Below are 18497 nucleotides of genomic sequence, written 5' to 3' on the forward strand. Positions count from 1 at the left end.
TACAGTCAGCAAAAATAAGACTGTGGCTCAGATCATGAACTTCTTATTACAAAATTCAGGCTTAAATTGAAGAAAGTAGGGAAAATCACTGGACTACTCAGGTATTACTTAAATAGCTTATGATTATACAGTAGAAGTGATGAATAGATTCAAGGGATTAGATCTGGTAGACAGAGTGCCTGTAGAATTATGGACAGAGATTTGTAACACTATGCAGGAGGCAGCTATCCCTAAGGAAAAGCAATACAAGTAGGCAAAGTGGTTGTCTCAGATAGCCTCAGTGGTTATCTGAGGACAGAAGAGACGTGAAAGGCAAAGGAGAAACAAAAAGATATACTCAACTGAATGTAGCATTCCAGAGAATAGCAAGAAGCAGTAATAGTACAAGTGCTTAGCTGCTGAGTGGTGTCTGACTCTTTGGGGCACTTTGGACTGTAGCCTCCCAGGTTCCTCTGTCCATGGAATTTTTCAGGCAAGAATATTGGAGTGGTTTTCTATTTTCCTCCTCTAAGGGATCTTTGCTATTTTCCTCCTCTAAGCGATCTTCCTGAACCAGGGATTGAAGCCACATCTCACAATGCAAAGAAATTGAGGAAAACAATAGAATGGGAAAGACGAGATCTCTCCAAGAAAATTGTAGATATCAAGGGAACATTTCATGCAAGGATGGGCACGAAAAAGGATAGAAATGGTGAGGACCTAACAGAAGCAGAAGATATTGAAAAGAGGTGGCAAGAATACACAGAAGAACTATACAAGAAAGGTCTTAATGACCTGGATAACCATGATGGTGCCACCACTTAACTAGAGCTGGACATCCTGGAGTTTGAAGTCAAGTGTGTCTTAGGAAGCATTACTACAAACAAAGCTAGTGGAGGTGATGGAATTCCAGCTGAGCTATTTCAAATCCTAAAAGATGATGCTGTTAATGCTGCACTCAATATGTCAGTAAATTTGGAAAACTCAGCAATGGCCACAGGGAAAAGGTCAGTTTTCATTCTGGTCCCATAGAAAGGCAATGTCAAAGAATGCTCAGTTCAGTTCAGTTCAGTTGCTCAGTCGTGTCCGACTCTTTGCGACCCCATGAATTGCAGCACGTCAGGCCTCCCTGTCCATCACCAACTCCTGGAGTTGACCCAAACTCAAGTCCATTGAGTCAGTGATGCCATCCAGCCATCTCATCCTCTGTCGTTCCCTTTTCCTCCTGCCCCCAATCCCTCCCAGCATCAGAGTCTTTTCCAATGAGTCAACTCTTTGCATGAGGTGGCCAAAGTACTGGAGTTTCAGCTTTAGCATCATTCCTTCCAAAGAACACCCAGGACTGATCTCCTTTAGAATGGACTGGTTGGATCTCCTTGCAGTCCAAGGGACTCTCAAGAGTCTTCTTCAACACCACAGTTCAAAAGCATCAATTCTTCAGCTCTCAGCTTTCTTCACAGTCCAACTCTCACATCCATACATGACTACTGGAAAAACCATAGTCTTGACTAGACGGACCTTTGTTGGCAAAGTAAGAATGCTCAAACACCACACAACTGTACTCATTTCACATGCTAGCAGGCTCAAAATCCTTCAAGTTAGACTTCAACGGTGTATGAATTGAGAACTTAGAGATGTACAAGCTGGATTTAGAAAAGGCAGAGGAACCAGAGATCAAATTGCCAAGATTTGTTTTATCTTGGAGAAAGCAAGGGAGTTCCAAAGAAACATCTATTTCTGCTTCACTGACTAAGCTAAAGCCTTTAACTGTGTGGACCACAACAAACTGTGGAAAATTCCTAAAGAGATGGGAGTATCAGACCACCTTACCTGTCTCCTGAGAAACTTGTTTGCAGGTCAAGAAGCAACAGTTAGAACCTTACATGGAAAAACTGACTAGTTCAAAATTGAGAGAAGAGTACGACAAGGCTGCACATTGTCACCCTGCTTATTTAACCTCTGTGCAGAATACATCATGTGAACTGCTGGGCTGGATGAATTACAAGCTGAAATCAAGATTGTCAGGAAAAATATCAACATCAGATATGCAGATGATAACATTCTAATGGCAGAAAGTAAAGAGAACTAAAGAGTGTCTTGATGGCAGTGAAAGAGTGAAAAAGCTGGCTTGAAACTCAGCATTCAAAAACTAAGATCATGGCATCTTGTCCCATCACTTCATAGCAAATGGAGGCAAAAAGTGGAAGCAGTGAGAGATTTTATTTTCTTAGGCTTCAAAATCACTGCAGACAAGAAAGGCAGGCATGAAATTAAAAGACATTTGCTTCTTGGAAGGAAAGCCATGACAAATTTAGACAGTGTATTAAAAAGCAGAGACATCACTTTGCTGACAAAGGTCCATTTAGTAAAAGCTATGCTTTTTCCAGTAGTCATGTATGGATGTGATAGTTGAACTATAAAGGAGGCTGAGCACCAAAGAATTTATGCTTTTGAATCATGGTGCTGGAGAAGAGTGATGATAGTCCCTTGGACAGTAATAAGATCAAACCAGTAAATCCTAATGGAAATCAACCCTGAATATTCATTAGAAGGACTGATGCTGAAGCTGAAGCTCCACTACTATGAACACCTGATGGCAAAAGCTGACTCATTGGAAAAGACCCTGATGCTGGGAAAGATTGAAGGCAAAAGGAGAAGAGGGTGGCAGAGGATGAGAGGTTAGATAGCACCACTGACTGAGTGGACATGAGTTTCAGCAAACTCTGGGAATTAGTGGAGGATAGAGCCTGGTGTGCTGCAGTCCATGTGGTCACAAAGAGTTGGACATGGCTTGGCAAGTGAACAGCAGCAGCAAAGTCCATATAAACAAGTAAAACCCTTCCTTTTTTGTTCTTTCCACAGAAAAACCATGAAGCAGTTCAATTCTGTCCATTCCATCTTCTGAAAATGACTGAATACTTACAGCAGGTTTATTTTAACTTGTTTGGAGACCATGTACATGCCAAAGTTCAGTGTTGATGATACAGAATCACTGAGGACAAGCACATCAGAGAGTAAATCTTTAAACAGATTTAATGTTCATCAGACACAAGTATCTTTGGTAAATAATTTTCCCTATGACTATTAAAAAGCGAACATCCTATGCTTCCAAAAGGACTAGGGAAACTGTTTTCATTTCTCTATTGTAGTAGTGAGGTGAGTTGGATCCACTCGGTAGTGAGGAGAACCTGACATGAGGTCACATAGATTTAATGTGAATTAATGAAAGGATGCTGTTTTCTCCCTTTGAAGTTGCAGCTTTGATGTCATTGTAACTCTTCTTGAGGATCACCTGTTCACAATGGCCTTTGAGGAGCTCCTGGATAAAGTTGGTGGCCTGGGGAAATTCCAGATTGTCCAGGTGGTTTTTGTTCTCCCCACTTACATGATAGTAGTCTGTCACTCACTGTTGGAGAACTTCACAGCAGCCATTCCTGGTCATCGCTGCTGGGTCCACATTCTTGATAATGCCACTGTCTCTGGCAATGACACAGGGATCCTCAGCCCTGATGTCCTCCTAAGAATTTCCATCCCACTGGATTCGAACTTGAAGCCAGAGAAGTGTCATCGTTTCCTCCACGCTCAGTGGCAACTCCTTCACCTGAATGGGACCTTCCCCAACATGACTGACCTGGACACGGAGCCCTGTGTGGATGGCTGGGTATATGACCACAGCTTGTTCTCCTCCACCATCGTGACTGAGGTAAAGGCCTCATTTACCTCTTGTGAGTACTTGTTCTCTGTGTTTAGAATAATGTAAAATAAACACAGGTTCATTATTCAGGTAGCCAGCTTTTATTCATTCTTTTAGCAAATAGTGATTGCTGATTTTTTTAAATTGTCAATTACTTACAATTTGAGGACACTGAAATTAACAAACTGATTATGGATTTTACTATCACAAAACTTAAGTTTTGTGTGAATTTTTATATTTAGCCAAGTTAGTACTTGATATAAATTGTGGAAAATTATTCTTGGTCACGTGTTCTTAGCCTCTGTGCAAGTCGGAAATACTTATATTTATTAAAAAAATTCCATGTCCTGGATTCTTATGAAAGAAACAAACCAAATACATTTTATTCCATGTGTAAAATCTAGGCATCAGTAATGAAACAAAAATCCCCTCAATATTTTCAGTGTGTGGCAAAGTTTGAGAACCAGTGAGGCACACAGTGCTACGTGAGTATGATTTGCCATGATAGAACTTAGAGGATTTAGTTGAGGATTTAGAGAATTCCGTGCTTAAGCTGAGACTTGAGTAATATATGTGAGTAAATGTTCAAAGGAAATCAGAAGCTGTGTTCTCTGAGGGTTGTTAGAGTGAGTGAATGTTCGTTGAGGGATATAAGAAGCTGTGAAGCTCCTCTGTGCTGGTTTCCTTCTCTTCCAGTGGGACCTCATTTGTGACCATCTGTCACAGAAATCAGTGGGTCAATCCCTATACATGGCTGGAATGCTGGTGGGAGGCCTCATATACGGCCTTCTCTCAGACAGGTGAGTGTCTCCACATCACTGCTGCCCTTCCTCTGGGTAGTTTCACAGTTTTCTATTAACTCTTTCATAAAGAAGTCTTTATTGAGTTCCAATAGGCAGTTTATACTGTTGGTTTCTAGGGACTATAGACAGAAATGGAGAATTAGACTCATTGTTACAAATGCAATTTTGGGGGGTCACAGAGCTCATTGTACTGGACACAGAAATAACATCTTTCTTAGGTCGGGGGGCATTTCAGAACAGTAGAGGAGGGTTACGTAAACTTCATTTGTAAAGATGAGCAGAAATTACCAATGAGAAGTGAGAGTAAGGTGCTTCAAGACAGGAGGTTCAATCTTTTTAGAGAAACAATATTGTGGGTTTATATGTTATGACTCTATGTTAATTCACTCCTTGACTCTGTGAGCTAAACGCCTGTGGGTTCTCATATTGGTCCTGCTGTCATAGTACCCCCCATATTCATTTCTAGAAAACTTTGGTGTTTAGTGAGACGGTTCTGAAGCTGAATTAAGAAATAATTGTGACTATAACCTGGATGTTTGGTTTTGCTTAAAAACCTCATTAGAGGTAATACTTCCAGATGAGTTAACTAATCTGTAAACCTCAGGTGATATAATTTGTGTTGTGAGACGTTTGGGTTATCTTGTACCTGGCAGTGGTCATCCAAAAGTAAGAGAACAACTGTGGCAGCCACACATCAAGTCCTCTGTAGGAGAAGTGGGAAGCTTAAAATATCCCTTGTCTGTAAGCCTAATATCATTTCTTCTTACATCTGAAAATTGTGAACTCTGAATGTATCACCTCTGTGTAATTCATAAAAGAATACATTTGAATCAGTTCTAATGAGATGGATGAAACTGGAACCTACTATAGAGAGTGAAGTAAGCCAGAAAGAAAAACACCAATACAGTATACTAACGCATATATATGGAATTTAGAAAGATGGTAACAATAACCCTGTGTACGAGACAGCAAAAGAGACACCGATGTATAGATCAGTCTTATGGACTCTGTGGGAGAGGGAGAGGGTGGGGAGATTTGGGAGAATAGCATTGAAACATGTATAATATCATGTATGAAACGAGTCACCAGTCCAGGTTCAATGCACGGTACTGGATGCTTGGGGCTGGTGCACTGGGACGACCCAGAGGGAGGGTAGGGGAGGGAGGAGGGTGGAGGGTTCAGGATGGGGAACGCGGGTATACCTGTGGCGGATTCATTTCGATATTTGGCAAAACTAATACAATATTGTAAAGTTTAAAAAAAAAAAAAAAAAAAGATTTCAGAGCTGAAGTGCTCATATTGGCCAGTCTTCTGACTGAGCCTTTTATGATGATTCAAAACCAATGCTGATTGATCAATTTATTTTATTATTATTATTATTTTTTTTTACTTTACAATATTGTATTGGTTTTGCCATACATCAACATGCATCCACCACGGGTGCACATGTGTTAGATAATACTGATGTGTGGTGATGCTTATAGATATGTGTTTGTTAGTATGTTATGACAGAAAATGAGAGAAGAAAATTCAGTGAAGAAGCAGGAAACTTATAGCTCAGTCAAAGATTTTGAACTAAAAATAGATAAAAAGCTCTGGACATTGGTGTCAAAAGCAAAAATAGACAAGTGGGGTTATGTCAAACCAGAAACTTCTCCATTGCAAAGAAAATGACCAGCAAAATGAAATGGAAACCTACAGAATAAGAGAAAATATTTGAAAGACATATGTCTGATAAAGAATTAATATCCAAAGAAACTATTACAACAAATAAGAAAAGCTCTCAAATATCCTGATATTTAAAATGGCATAGGACCTCAGTCGATATTTCTCCAAAGAACATATAGAAATAGTCAATCAGTATATGAGAAGACTCTTAACATCACTAATAACCAGAGAAAGAGAAATCAAAAGAACAGTGAGATATATCCTCATGCTGGTTCTGATGGCTATTATATCTAAGATACTATTGCCAAGGAGATTTTCCTTTTCTTTCTTCCAGGAGTTTTACTGTTTTGGGGTAATGTTTAAGTCTTTAGTCCACTTTTAGTGAGTTGAAAAATTTTTTGTAAGTTTTCAGAATTTTATATATATAATTTCATATCATATGCAAAGTCAATATAATTCCTCCTTTCCAGTGGATGCTTTTTGCTTTTTTCTTGCCTTATAGGTCTGACTAGGGCTTCCAGGATTATGTTGATAGGAGGGGTGTGAGCTGGCACCTCCTTTCCCCTCCTAAACTGAGAGGAAAATCTTTCAACCTGTCCATACGAAGTATGCTATTATCTGAAGACTCATCATAATGTTGATGTGCATTGCTTCTATCCCCAATTGATTGAGTATTTTTATCACGAAAAGATATTGTATTATGTCAAATGGCTTTTCCTGCATCTTTTGAGATGATCATATTATTTTTATTTTTCGTTCTATTAATGTATATCACATACATTGAATTGTGTATGTTGAACTCCAGGCATCCTAGGGCTAAATCCCACTTGATCCTAGTGTATAATCCTTTTAGTGTGCTGTTGAATTCGGTTTCTAATATCTTGTTAAGAAATTTTTGCATCTATATTCAGCAGAGATGTTGGTCTTTCATTTTCTTGTAATGTCCTTATCTAGCATGAAAATGGTGGTCTTTTCCTGTGAGTTTGAGAGTGTACTCGCCTCTTTAATTTTTTGGAAATGTTTGAGAAGAATTGGTGTTAATTGTCATTTGAATGTGTGGGAATATTCACCTGTGAAACCATCTGGCCCTATCTTTTAAAATTTAAATATAGTTGATTTGTAGCATTATATTAGCTTCAGGTACACTAAATTATATTTCAATATTTTATAGATTATGCTCCATTTAAAGTTATTATGAACTAATGGTTACATTTTTCTGTGCTGTACAGTAGATCCTGTGGTTTATTTATTTTATACATAAAGGCACATTTATACATAAGAGATACATTTGTATCTTTTAATCCCATCCTAGTTTGTCTTCTGTATCTGTGAGGCTGTTTCTTTATTGTTACATCCATTCTTTTCTATTAGTTTTTGATTTCACATATAAGTAATAGAGTACTTGTTTTTCTCTGTCTCCCTCATTTCACTAAGCACATAGGTTCATCCACATTGTTGCAAATGACAGAATTTCCTTCTTCTCTAAAGCTGAATGATATTCCATTGTATATATGCACTGTATCTTGTTTGTTCATTCATCTGTTAATGGCCACTTAGGTTGCTTCCATGTCTTGGCTATTATAAATAATGTTTCAGTGAACACTGGGATGCATGTATCTTTTTGAATTATTATTATTATTATTTATTCTGGTATGTACCCAGGAGTGGTATTGCTGGATCATATGGTAGTTCTATTTTAATTTTTTGAGGTGCCTCCATATTGTTTTATACAGTTTTTGCATCAATTTACATTCCCACCAATATTTCATGAAAGTTCCCTTTTCTCCATACTTCTGCCAACAGATGTTATTTTTGTCTTTTCCTTGATAGTAATCCTGATATGTATAAGGTGGTATCTCAGGGTGCTTTTGATTTTCATTTTTCTAGCAACTAATGAAGGAGAAGGCAATGGCACCCCACTCCAGTACTCTTGCCTGGAAAATCCCATGGACAGAGGAGCCTGGTAGGCAGCAGTCCATGGGGTCACTAAGAGTCAGACACGACTGAACAGCTTCACTTTCACTTTTCACTTTCATGCATTGGAGAAGGAAATGGCAACCCACTCCAGTGTTCTTGCCTGGAGAATCCCGGGGACGGGGGAGCGTGGTGGGCTGCCGTCTATGGGGTCGCACAGAGTCGGACACGACTGAAGTGACTTAGCAGCAGCAGCAGCAACTAATGATGTTGAGCATTTTTCATCTTCCCATGGGCCATCGGTATGTCCTCACTGGAAAAATGTCTATTTAGATCTTCTGATCTTTTTAAAAATTGAGTTATTTACTTTTTGATACTGAATTACATGATCTGTTTAAATATTTTTGATAGTAACTACATTTTGTATGGGGTAAGGTATTAGTAACTGTTGGTAGTTCAGATTTTTTTTTTATGACAGATAAATAGGAATTTATGTTTATTCTAGCTTATCAACTTTATTCTTTATAAATGTCAGTAGCAGTCTCTTACAATCCTCTGTATTTCTGTGGTATTAGCTGAAATGTCTCCTTTTTAAAAAATTTTGAGTCTTCTTTCATTTTTTTAGTTTAGATAAAGTTTGTCAATTTTGTTCACTTTCTTAAAAAATAATCTCTTGGGTTTTTTGATATTGTTATTGATTTTCTGGTTTCCATTTATTTCATTTCTGATCTTCCCTTTGTTATTTAATTCTTTCTGCTAACTGTGGGATTGTTTCTCTCTCTTTTTTCTGTTCCTTGAGGTTAAAGTAATGTAATTTGAGAGGTTTCTTTTTCATAACTGCCTTATCTATTGCTATAAAGTTCATTCTTAGAGCTGGTTTTGTAGCATTTCACAAGTCTTGATGTGTTGCATTATCATTTTTGTTTGTTTCAAGATGTTGAGGATTTCTCTTTTGAATTATTTTATGTCCCATTGGTTTTTTAGTTAATTTTTATATATTTTAAAATTTCAAACTTTCCATCCATTATTTATCTCTAGCTTCATTTTATTGTAGTTAGTTACAAAGATACTAAACAAAATTTCAAACCTTCTTAACTAAGACTTTTTTTGTGACATGGTATATAATCTATTTCAGAAAATGTTCGCTGTGCACTTAAGCATGTGTATTCTGCTGCTGTTGGATGAAATGTGCTTTGTATCTGTTAGGGCTGTTTGCTCTAAAGTATAATACAAGTTTATTGTGTTTTTATTGACTTGCAGTCTGGATCATCTCTTTCCATTGTCAAAAACGTGGTATAGAATTTCCCTCTTGTCATTGTATTGTCTATTTCTCCCTTCATATATGTTGTTGTATGTTGTTCAGTCACTAAGTCATATCTGACTGTGACCCCATGGATTGCAGCATGCCAGGCTTCCATGTCCTTCACTATTTTCTGGGGTTGCACAAACCTGTGTCCATTACGTCAATGATGCCATCCAACAATCTCATATTCTGTCGCCCTCTTCTCCTATCCTCAATCTTTCCCAGCATTGGGGTCTTTCCCAATGAGTTGGCTCTTCGTGTCAGGTGGTCAAAGTACTGGATCTTCAGTTTTAGCACCAGTCCTTCCAATGAATATTCAGGACTGATTTCCTTTAGGATTGACTGGTTTGATCTTGCTATCCAAGGGACTCTCAAGAGTCTTCTCTAGCACCGCATTTAGAAAGCACCCATTCTTTGGCTCTCAGTCTTCTTAATGGCTCAACTGTCACATCCATACATGACTACCGCAAAAACCATAGCTTTGACTATATGGACCTTTGTCAGCAAAGTGAAATTTCTGCCTTTTAATATGCTCTGTAAGTTTGTCATAACTTTCTTTAAAAGGTGCAACCTTCTTTTAATTTCATGGCTTCAGGGACCATCTGCTGTGATTTGGGAGCCCAAGATCATAAAATCGGTCACTGTTTCTACTTCTTACCCGTCTATTTGCTATGAAGTGATAGGACCAGATGCCATGATCTTGGTTTTGTGAATGCTGAGTTTTAAGCCACCTTTTTCACTCTCCTCTTTCACTCTCATCAAGAAGCTCCTTAGTTCCTCTTCACTTTCTGCCATTAGAGTGCTATCATCTGCATATCTGAGGTTGTTGATATTTCTCCTGGCAGTCTTGATTCCAGGTTGTGATTCATCCAACCTGGGCTTTCACATGATATACTCTGCATAAACTTAAATAGACAGGGTGACAATATACAGCCTTGATGGAATCCTTTCTCAATTTTGAACCAGTTCATTGTTCCATGTCTTGTTCTAACTGTTGCTTCTTAACCTGCACATAGATTTCTCAGGAGACAGGTAGAGTGGTCTGGTGTTCCCATCTCTTTAACATTTTCCCACAGTTTGTTGTGATCCATATAGTCAGAGGCTTTAGAATAGTCAGTGGAGCAGAAGTATATGTTTTTCTGGAACTCCCTTGCTTTCTCTATGATCCAATGGATGTTGGCAATTTGATCTCTGATTCTTCTGCCTTTTCTAAACTCAGCTTGTACATCTGGAAGTTCTCGGTTACATATTGCTGAAGCCTAACTTGAAGGATTTTGAGCATAGTCTTACTAGCATGAGAAAAGAACACAATTGTCCAGTAGTCTGAATATTATTGGGCTTCCCTGGTAGCTCAGTGGTAAAGAATTCACCTGCAAATCAGGAGCCACAGGATATGCTGGTTCGATTTCTGTGTTGGAAAGATTGAGGGCATGGCAACTCACTCTAGTATTCTTGCCTTGAGAATCACAGGCCTGGAGAGAGGATCATGGTGGGCTACAGTCCACAGGGTTGCAAAGAGCTGGACATGACTGAAGTGATTTAGCATGCACATTGAACATTCTTTGGCATTCCTCTTCTTTGGGATTGAAATGAAAACTGATCTTTTCCTGTCCTGTGGTCCTACCAAACATTTAAAGTAGAATCAATACCAACCCATCTTAAATTTATCCATACAAATAGAAGGTGGGATAATATTTTAAAATTCATTTACTAGGCCAGCATCCTACTGATACTATAATGAAAAAAACAGGGAAGTAAAGCTATAGGACAATATCAATGGTAAACATAGATGCAAAAATCCTCATTAAAATACTGATAAACCAAATTCAATGACACAGTAAAAGCATTTTATACCGTGAACAAGTGGTTTTTACCCCAAAGATGCAAGAATGGTTCAAAACATGCAAATCATTCAACATGATATAGCATATTAACAGAATACAGGGTCATATTAATGGATGGTTAAAAAATTGAAAATATTCAGCATCTTGCATGATGAGATATTTGCTATGACCAGTGTATTCTCTTGACAAAACTCTGTTAGCCTTTTACTTGCTTCGTTTTGTACTCCAAGACCAAACTTGCCTGTTACTCCAGGTATCTCTTGACTTCCTTGCATTCCGATCCCCTATGATGGAAAGGACATCTTTTTCTGTGTTTGTTCTAGAAGATGCTGTAAGTTTTCATAGAACCAGTCACCTTCAGTTTCTTCAGCATCAGCAGTTGGGGCATAGACTTGGATTACTGTGATGTTGAATGGTTTGCCTTGGCAACAACTGAGGTCATTTCATCGCTTTTGAAATTGCACACATGTACTGCATTTTGGACTATTTAACTATGAGGGCTCCTCTGTACCTTCTAAGGGATTCTTGTCCACAGTAGTAGATATAATTGCCATCTGAATTCAATTCTCCCACTTCCATCCATTTTAGTTCACTGATGCCATCTCCTGTTTTACCATGTCCAATTTACCTTGATTCATGGACCTAAAATTCCAGGTTCTTATATTTTGTTGTTCTTTAGAGCATCAGACTTTGTTTTTAGCACCAGACACATCCACAACTGAGTTTCGTTTGAGCTTTGGCCCAGTTGTTTAATTCTTTCTGGAGTTCTTTGTTATTACCCTTCGTTCTTTCCTAGTAGCATATTGGACATCTTCTGACCTGGGGGCTCATCTTCTGGTGTCATATCTTTTTATGTTTTCATAATGCTCATGGGGTTCTTGTGGCAAGAATACTGGAGTGGTTTGCCATTTCCTCCTCCAGTGGACCATGTTTTGCCAGAACTCTTTACTATGACTCATCAGCCTTTGGTGGCCCTGCATGACATGGCTCCTAGTTTCAATGAGTTACACAAACACCTTCACCATAACAAGGCTGTGATTCATCAGAAATCTTATCAATTGCAGTAATACGAATAAATAATTATACTATGAATGTATTATCACACTACATGAATAAACATGACACAAGACACATACTGCATGACTAACTTATATGTCGATTATGAAATACTTGAATCAGAGGAAGATAATGTAGAGAAGTGATTGTCAAGATTTTGGAGGTGAGAGAAATGGGGAGATGTTGGTCAAAGGGTATAAAGTTTCAGTCTTGCAAGATGAATATATCCTGGTCATGTATGGCACAGTTGTTTTCCAGTCGCTAAGTTGTGTCCAACTCTTTGTGACCTCATGGACTACACCATGCCTGGCTCCCATGTCCTTCCCTGTCTCCCGGAGTTTGCTCAGATTCATGTCTACTGAGTAGATGATGCTATCTAACCATCTCATCCTTTGCCTCTCTCTTTCCTTTTGCCTTCAATCTTTCTCAGCATCAGGGTCTTTTTCTTTTTAAATGTAAATTTATTTATTTTAATTGGAGGTTAATTACTTTACAATATTGTATTGGTTTTGCCATACATCAACATGAATCCGCCACAGGTATTTTTCATGAGTAGGTATAGTTAATAATTTACTGTATACTCAAAACTTGCAAGAGACTAGGTCATAAGTGCTCTCTCACACACAAAAATTGTATCTGACATGATGGGTGTGTTAATAAGCTTGGCTGAAGTGATTGCTTCACAATATACATATATCAAATCATCACACTGAACATCTTCAGTTCAGTTCAGTTCAGTTCAGTCACTCAGTCATGTCCGACTCTTTGTGACCCCATGAATTGCAGCACGCCAGGCCTCCCTGTCCATCACCAACTCCCGGAGTTCACCCAACCTCATGTCCATCGAGTTGGTGATGCCATCCAGCCATCTCATCCTCTGTTGTCCCCTTCTCCTCCTGCCCCCAATCCCTCCCAGCATCAGAGTCTTTTCCAATGAGTTAACTCTTCGCATGAGGTACATATATGCAATTTTATTTGCTTTTGTCAATTATACCTCAATTAAGTGGACAAATTACCAATGGATTTGAATAGATACATTTCTTTACAAAGAAGATATACAACTTGTAAGAAGCACATGAAAAGAAGCACAACAGCATCACTTATTAAGCCATACCAATAAAAACTATTGAAACCCCAACATATAATATAGGTAACTAATAAAAACCTACTCATAAAAAAAGCAAGAGAGTTCCAGAAAAACATCTATTTCTTCTTTATTGACTATGCCAAAGCCTTTGACTGTGTGGATCACAATAAACTGTGGAAAGTTCTGAAAGAGATGGGAATACTAGACTACTTGACCTGCCTCTTGAGAAATCTGTATGGAACAGTCTTATGGACTCTGTGGGAGAGGGAGAGGGTGGGAAGATTTGGGAGAATGGCATTGAAACATGTAAAATATCATGTATGAAACGAGATGCCAGTCCAGGTTTGATACACGATACTTGATGCATGGGGCTAGTGCACTGGGATGACCCAGAGGGATGGTATGGGGAGGGAGGAGGGAGGAGGGTTCAGGATGGGGAGCACATGTATACCTGTGATGGATTCATTTTGATATTTGGCAAAACTAATACAATTATGTAAAGTTTAAAAATAAATTAAAAAAAAAAAAAAAGAAATCTGTATGCAGGTCAGGAAGCAACAGTTAGAACTTGACATGGAACAACAAATTGGCTCCAAATAAGAAAAGGAGTTCGTCAAGGCTGTATATTGTCACCCTGCTTATTTAGCTTATATACAGAGTACATTGTGAGAAATGCTGGGCTGGGTGAAGCACAAGATGGAATCAAGATTTCCGGGAGAAATATCAGTAACCTCAGATATGCAGGTGACACTACCGTTATGGCAGAAAGTGAAGAAGAATTAAAAAGCCTCTTGATGAAAGTGAAAAAGGAGAGTGAAAAAGTTGGCTTAAAGCTCAACATTCAGAAAACTGACATCATGGCATCCGGTCCCACCACTTCATGGCAAATAGATGGGGAAACAGTGGCTGACTTTATTTTTCTGGGCTCCAAAATCACTGCAGATGGTGACTGCAGCCATGAAATTAAAAGATGCTTACTCCTTGGAAGGTAAGCTGTGACCAACCTAGACAGCATATTAAAAAGCAGAGACATTACCTTGTCAACAAAGGTCTGTCTCGTCAAGGCTATCGCTTTTCCAGTAGTCATGTATGGATGTGAGAGTTGGACTATAAAGAAAGCTGAGCGCCAAAGAATTGATGCTTTGGAACTGTGGTGTTGGAGAAGACTCTTGAGGATCCCTTGGTCTGCAAAGAGATCCAACCAGTCCATCCTAAAGGAGATCAGTCCTGAGGGTTCATTGGAAGGACTGATGTTGAAGCTGAAACTCCAATACTTTGGCCATGTGATGCGAAGAGTTGACTCATTTGAAAAGACCCTGATGCTGGAAAAGATTGAAGGTAGGAGGAGAAGGGGACGACAGAGGATGAGATGGTTGGATGGCATCACTGACTCAATGGACATGAGTTTGAGTAAACTCTGGGAGTTGGTGATGGACAGGGAAGCCTGGCGTGCTCTGGGCCAGGGGAGTCGGACACGACTGAGTAACTGAACTGAACTGAGCTGAAAGACCTACTGTATAGCAGAGGGAGTTGGAGAAGGGAATGGCAACCCACTCCAGGATTTTTGCCTGGAGAATCCGATGGACAGAGGAGCTTGGTGGGCTACAATCCATTGGGTTGCAAAGAGTTGGACACAACTGAGTGACTAACACACATGTACACACACAGCAGAGGGAACTCTACTCCGCCCTCTGTAATAACCTATATGGGAAAAGAATCTAGAAAAGAGTAGAGTACCTTGGACAGCAAGGAGATCAAACCAGTCAACCCTAAAGGAAATCAACCCTGAATATTCATTGGAAGGACTGATGCTGAGGCTGAAGCTCCAACACTGGCCACCTGATGCAAAGAGCTGATTCTTTGGAAAAGACCTTCATACTGGAAAAGATTGAAGGCAGGAGAAGGGAGTAACAGAGGATGAGATGGTTGGATGGCATCAGTGACTCAATGGACATGAGTCTGAGCAAATTCTGGGGGATAACAAAGGACAGGAAAGCCTGTTTTGTTGCAGTCCTTGGGGTCACAAAGAGTTGAATTCGACTTAGTAACTGAACAACAACATGTTTATGTATAACTGACTCACATTGCTGTACAGCAGAAACTAGCACAACATTGTAAGTCAACTATACTCCAACTTAAAAAATCTAAATTGTATGGCAAAACCAATACAATGTTGTAAAATAATTAGCCTCCAATTAAAATAAATAAATTTATATTTAAAAAATCTAAATTGAAACCAGTTCAAACACACTAGGATGACTAGAATAACAAACAGTAAAAATCAGAAATAAGAGTGAGATGGTAGTTCAAGAGGATATGTAATTCACCCTCCCACCTGAACACATAAAAAACCACATCCATGTATGGAACGATCCTCAGCAAGCGCTATTGGGAAAGTAGCATAAGGACTTCCCTGGCAGCCCAGTGGTTAAGACTTTACCTTCCAGTGCAAGGACTGTCAGTTTGATCCCTGGTCAGGAAATTAAGATCCCATATGCTTTGAGGACTAAAAACCAAAACATAAAACAGAAGCAATATTTAATAAAAGACTTTAAAAGATGGTCCATATCAAAGAAAATATGGGGAGGAAGGTGGGAGGGGGGTTCAGGATTGGGAACACATGTACACCCGTGGCGGATTCATGTTGATGTATGGCAAAATCAACACAATATTGTAAAGTAATTAGCCTCTAATTAAAATAAATAGATTTAAATTAAAAAAAGAGATACATTTGACATCTTTAGCATTATTATTTCTGGAAATGTATTTTGCTTTGAAATTTATTTGATGTTAGTATAAATATTCCAGCTTATTATTATTACTATTTGTGTTGTATATATTTTTTGTCAATTTAGTTTTAATCTATAATAATTTAAGTACTATTGTGGGAAGCATGGACTTCCCTGGTGGCTCAGATGGTAAAGAATATGCCTATGATGCAGGAAAAGCAAAAAATTAAGTTTTCAAAGAATCCATTCTGGTAATTTCTATCAGTTGAAATTAGTTTGATATGATTGCTACAATTTTTGTCTATCAAGTCATTTTGTGTTTTCTAAATTATTTTCTTTATGATAATGATTACGTATATGATTATTTGATGTGTTTGTTCCTATGTTGTACATTTTCTGTTTTTGGAGGAACTGTTTGAATAACTTAAGAATTCCATTTAAATATTGCAGAGGAATTCCTGATCCCAAATGTGTTTATCTGTTTTTATTACTGGATATATAGATTTGCATATCCTATTTAGTCCTAGATGTCTCCACTAGGACTCTGTTTTCATGACTCTCAATGAAACAGAAAATTTATTTTCCCTTCTTTGTTCTTTATCTTTTCCTGTTCATTCTCCATCTTACATAGTTCTTTTCTCTGAGAGATTTATATAATATCCTCTATCTGTGTTGTAGTGCTTTTACATTCTGTTCTAGAAAAAAAAATATTGCTTGAGACTAATAAATCCAAATTCAACAAAGAGTGGTCCTTACATAAACCTCTTACAACTTTGTTGCATTTCCCACCAGTCTTTTGTATCAGTTAGCCTTAATCTGCCTGATCCTAGAGACCCAAGTACACTTTTAGCTCTCTTGTGGTCTACACACTGGATAGTCTATCTAGTTTGTTAAATATGTAAGTTAGTACAATATGTGCTTACAGTATGTTACAATTTCCAACATTGTAGTTCTCTTTATATGCTAGATGACAGAGTCCATTGGTGATTGGAGGATGAAATTTTGGTATTGCTAGTGTACATTTGTAGCAAGGAATGTTATTTGAGGAGATTTCCATTGCTGATTTAGTTCTTGATTTTTCAAGCATTCAGGTACAAAGAATCATTTGTTAAAGCATTCTTTACATTTCAGTGTATGCTTTCGCTTTCTTAATGTTTTGCCCCAAATTATCATTGCTTTCATATTCTAACTGCCTTCTGTTTCTTAGGTTTGGGCGGAAGTTGATTCTCAGGTGCTGTTTGCTCCAGCTGGCCATCTCTGGGACCTGTGCAGCCTTTGCTCCCACCTTCCTCATTTACTGCTCCCTACGCTTCTGGTCAGGTTGTTCTGCTGTGGTCATCTTATCAAATAGCGGTATGCTCGGTAAGTTGACAATTTTGATCTCCTCCATTTTCCAAACCTTGAAATTTCTTCATCTAACATTACTACCTCAATTTTGTTTCTTTCAGTTACAGAGTGGACCAGATCCCAGTCAAAAGCCATGGTAATAACACTGTTATCCTGTGCCCTTAGTATTGGACAGATGATGCTGGGAGGACTGGCTTTTGTCTTTCGAGAGTGGCGCACCCTACAGCTGGTGGTGTCTGTACCTTTCTTTGCCTTCTTTCTCTTCTCAAGGTAAAAGTCTTCTCTCTCACTCTGACTTAAGGGAACTGGGGTGAAAATACATATTGAATTGGAATATATTGACTGCCTTATTCCCTGGGCCCTTTCTTATTGTTAGGATATAAAACTCATATTTCTCATCTGTTCATTCTATACAATTTGAGATTCCAGGAGCAGATTTGTTGTTGTCATTCATTTGCTAAGTCATCTCTGACTCTTTGCAACCTCAAAGACTGCAGCATGCTAGGCTCCTTTGCCTTCCACTGTCTTCTGGGGTTTCCTCCAATTCATGTCTATTGAGTCAGTGGTGCTATCTAACCATCTTATCCTCTGCCTCCTCCTTCTCCTTTTGCCTTCAATCTTTCCGAGTACCAAGTCTTTTCCAATGAATCATTTCTCCACATCAGGTAACCAAAGTATTGGAGCTTCAGCTTCAGCATCAGTCCTTTCAGTGAATATTTTGGGTTGATTTCCTTTAGGATTGACTGGTTTGATCTTGCTGTCCAAGGGACTCTCAAGAGTCTTCGCCAGCACCACAGTTCAAAAGCATCAATTCCTTTGGTGCTCAGCCTTCTTTATGGTCCAATTCTCACATGCGCCCGTGATTACTGGAAAACCTATAACTTTGACTATATGGACCTCTATCAGCAAAGTGATGTTTCTGCTTTTTAATAAGCTGTCTAGGCTTGTCATAGCTTTCCTTTCAAGTAGCTAGTATCTTTTAATTTCATGGTTGCAGTCAAAGGTCCACAGTGATTTTGGACCCCAAGAAAATAAAATCTGTCACTGCTTCCACTTTTTCCCTTTCTATTTGT

The 18497-nt window shown here is 38.6% G+C and overlaps 1 protein-coding gene across 1 annotated transcript in view; it reads left to right on the top strand.

Moving 5' to 3' along the window:
- Positions 1–3106: 3106 nt before the first annotated feature.
- The window catches only part of LOC522784 (solute carrier family 22 member 10), a 36845-nt gene continuing 21454 nt past the window's right edge, over positions 3107–18497 (top strand). Inside the window, exons 1-4 of the mRNA XM_002699301.6 lie at positions 3107–3682; positions 4370–4473; positions 17285–17439; positions 17526–17694. Of these exons, the coding sequence (XP_002699347.1) occupies positions 3281–3682; positions 4370–4473; positions 17285–17439; positions 17526–17694 (830 nt within the window). The 5' untranslated portion in view covers positions 3107–3280. The remainder of the gene's footprint in view (positions 3683–4369; positions 4474–17284; positions 17440–17525; positions 17695–18497) is intronic.

The sequence above is a fragment of the Bos taurus genome, chromosome 29, assembly GCF_002263795.3.
Source record: "Bos taurus isolate L1 Dominette 01449 registration number 42190680 breed Hereford chromosome 29, ARS-UCD2.0, whole genome shotgun sequence".
NCBI lineage: Eukaryota > Metazoa > Chordata > Mammalia > Artiodactyla > Bovidae > Bos > Bos taurus.